General features: G+C 41.9%; 1 protein-coding gene across 1 annotated transcript in view; it reads right to left on the minus strand.

Annotated features, from left to right (window-relative positions):
• LOC105618660 (homeobox protein Hmx) overlaps positions 1-2,715 on the minus strand; it is a 15,098-nt gene extending 12,383 nt beyond the window's left edge. The window contains exons 1-2 of the mRNA XM_012200188.1: positions 2,108-2,715; positions 791-849 (exon numbers count right to left, since the gene is read on the minus strand). Of these exons, the coding sequence (XP_012055578.1) occupies positions 791-849; positions 2,108-2,715 (667 nt within the window). The remainder of the gene's footprint in view (positions 1-790; positions 850-2,107) is intronic.
• Positions 2,716-3,648: the final 933 nt, after the last annotated feature.

The following is a 3,648-nucleotide window of genomic DNA, read 5'->3' on the forward strand; positions in this document are numbered from 1 at the left end:
GAGAGAGAGAGAGAGAGCTATAATTTTGAAATTATAATTCATAAAAATATATTTTCTTTAATTAATTTCGTAAGTTTTTTTTATGATAATCACAACGATGCATATTGTGAAAATTAAGGTTCCCTTGAATTTTATTAAATAAATACTCTTATTAACGCACATGTAGTTAATGCAATTTATACATCGCTAATGCGAAACGCGTCCCATCGTGCATTCGTACACGCGTTTGTGTATAATTATGCGAATAACGGTGGTGAAGAGTCAGATATTAATCTATTGCAATGGTGTTGTCGAATCTCTCGGGTCAAAGCTTTGCGAATGCGTGTTTTTATCGTGGAAAACGCTAGCGCGGCGGAGTTTCTAATTGCCTGAGAGAGGGCGCGGTCTTAATTTATTCAACAATTCCGCCAATTACGCGAGCGGCGAATATGAATAACGACGATGTTACGAATTAATTAATCATTAGCAAGTATTAGCAACTCCATTTACCGACACTTTTGCATTAATATTAAATGGCAACGGCATTGAATTAGCCGTTAAACGATGGCGTTTAAATCGTTAAATTATGCAGAGAGACTCTTTTTCTATCTTTTTTTTCTTTCATAAATGTCCGTTAGGAATTTCGTTAACCACGTATTGTAAATACAAATTAAATTATATAAATACAAATCAACATATTTTATGTATTTTACTCGGGTGACTGACGTACCGTTCTATGTGGTAAAATGAATGGTGATCGCCGATCAGTATAAAGGTTCGAATTTCGGCCAGTTATTTTGGCGGCACCAACCTATAAAATCGAAGGTCACATTGCCGCATCTGACTGAGTTTAATGTAACGGTATTGTATCTGTATGCATTGTGTATACCAATAAATGATGCGCGCTATACACGTGTTTACGATGCAAAGTATACTTGCGATGTGTATCGCATTGTTAATGAAATCAGTTGTGCTATTTTTCGCGAAAAAGCGTTCGTAAAAATGCCATTCTTGGGAATGACGCAAATCTCCCACTGCTAATCATTTTCAAGACCGAATTTAGAAACGCAAAGTTTCACTTTCATAAATTTCTTACCGAGAAGCTACTTTGCGCACTTATACTACGTATGATATATACTTAAAGGATGTCATAGAAATTGCGATCGTTTGAAATTAAAAAAAAAAGAACACTAACTACTTTGACAGTTCTTGATACATAATAGCTTTTAAAGTTTCAATAATCGATTAAGATGAAAAAATTCGAAGAGTCGCAAAGTACAAATAGAAAAAGGAGGTTTATGTTTCATTTAAGTTTAAATGTACATTTCTTTTTTTTTTAACAAGGTATGAAAAAAATGTAAATATTAAAATATGCGATGTTGAAAATTGAAGCAACAGGAGAAAATCTAGGCAATTTTTCTTTCTTATAGAAAACAGGCATCTTTAGAAAAACTACATTCGAATAAACGTGTGTGACATCATTCTATGTATATCGTTTATCTTTTATTTCCCAAAACGAAACACATAAAATTCATTGACGCATAACGTCATTTAAATCTTGTATTCAGTTTAAAAATATTCTTCACATACGTAAATAATGAAGAAGTTATTCAATTGACGGAAGTCAATTCGTCATTTCGGTCCTTTATAATTTTATAGATATTACATAACGTAAACACGCTATGTACTATGATGAAACTGTACTATGCTATGTACTATGATGAAACTGTACATTTTCGAATGATAGCAATTGATGAGTATAACGTAATGTTAAATGCTCCACTAATTTTCATAATTATAGCAATGTCGAGAACAATAATCTTGTTTGCTTCGTACTTAAATTAATAATTGCAAGACAAATTTGCTTTTCGCAAATTGTACTAATGAGAAACATTTAAATTATAAATATTGATTAAATGATAAAGTTTGGTGTATAAAAAAACGACCGTTTTATGAAACTGGTTCAGATACTTTATCGTCCAAGAGTTTCGTATATATTTACAGCTCTTTCTCAAAGAGCTTTCTGAAATTTGTCAAAATTAGAAACGTAAGGAAATTAGAAATTCATCATCTTATAAAATTTTATCTATCATTTCCAAAGGAATTCAGAGAATCGAAAACCATGTACCTCGATAACATCGCGAGATCCGCCGAAGCCTGGTGTCCTAGTAGTGGATTGGTAGAGGCATCGCCGGGCGGCGAAAAGGTCGCGGCTGGACTGGTAGCACTGGTAGCACATCCGATACCGATACCCGCGGAATTCGCTCTGGGCTCCAGTCCGGTGTGACCGGTTGCAGACAATCCGCCACGTTGACCGCCGGACAGTCTCAAGGATGTGGGCGAGGATGAGATCCTTCCGGGACTGCCGCATGACGGCGGGATTCTCTGCGAGTTCTGCGAGTTTGCTGGCGGTAACGGCGATGTCCGATCGACGTCCGACGACTGTCTCTCGCCAGATCCCGTGGAAGTCGTCGAATCAACGGGCGGCGATTCCGGTCTGCCAAGGATGTTGGAGATACTGAAGGACGTGTACTGCGGATTGCAGGCAGGCCTAAGCGCCGGCTTGCTCACAGTGTCAAAGCTGAAGGAGTGGTGGTGATTGCTCAGGCCGCAGCCAGACTTGCCGTTCTTCTCCTGCAATAGCAGCTCCGCCGGTGTGGAGCTACTCCTGGAGCCCTCCAGCTCCAGATCCTCTTCCGACACAACCGACACTTCGATCTCCGTTTCGCCGGACATCCTTCGAGCCGGCCCGACGGGAGAGATTCCTCGCTGCGGCACTTCTTCCGTGGCTAGCCCAGCTAGCCCAATACGACTATTCGAACAAGGTCGGATCTTTCGTTCCCGATGATAGCCGTGCGTCGTTTTCGTCGTCGACACTTCGGTACTCGTTTATATTAGAAGGTACCCGACGTCGACGGTTAAACGGTATCCGACGTCGTTTTGCGCGACGCGACCCGGCGACTGTCCACCCCGGACAAACGCATATCAGGATGTCACACAGGTACGTGGAGCGCGTTGACTCAGACAAGGTTGATCGCGCGACTCATCGGTAGTCGATGCGCGACCGTCGCCAGGACGTCCTCGCGCGTCGTGGATCGCAGACGGATCGCTCGATCGCGCGACATTCGTAAGCGATACCCTGGACGACAGGATGATAGGAGACAAGACACTTGGACGGCCCACCCTTCGCGGAGTCGCCCTCTCCCCCTTATCGTCCTTCCGCTACCTGCCACACCCCCTCTTTCTATCTTCACCTCTCTCCCTCTTTCTCTCTTACTCTCTCCTTTTTCACCACTACATGTCCATTCCAAAGCCTGATACGTAACTTCTCCTCTCCTTTTCGCTTTCCGCTCTTTACCGTCTACTCGCGTAAGCGTAAAACGTTCCCGCGTGAGTAACACCGAGACGAGATGCCCTATCGTGCCGTCACTTAAATTTTCTCGAGTCACTTTCACTGATTGTCGATCACTCCTCACAAAACCGATGGCATCATATCGGTCGTCATCGCGAGAGAGTTGTAGTCGTGATGCAGTTTATGGATTGGAGACCGAAAACCGCGATTTTCACACAATGATTTTCGTCGAGGAGACGAAAAATTCGGAAAGAACTCAGATGTATGTCTAACCGTTCGGACGGAGAGTTCGCAATTGGTAAGAAATATCGTATCGG

Source organism: Atta cephalotes (assembly GCF_000143395.1).
Source record: "Atta cephalotes unplaced genomic scaffold scaffold00017, whole genome shotgun sequence".
Taxonomy (NCBI): domain Eukaryota; kingdom Metazoa; phylum Arthropoda; class Insecta; order Hymenoptera; family Formicidae; genus Atta; species Atta cephalotes.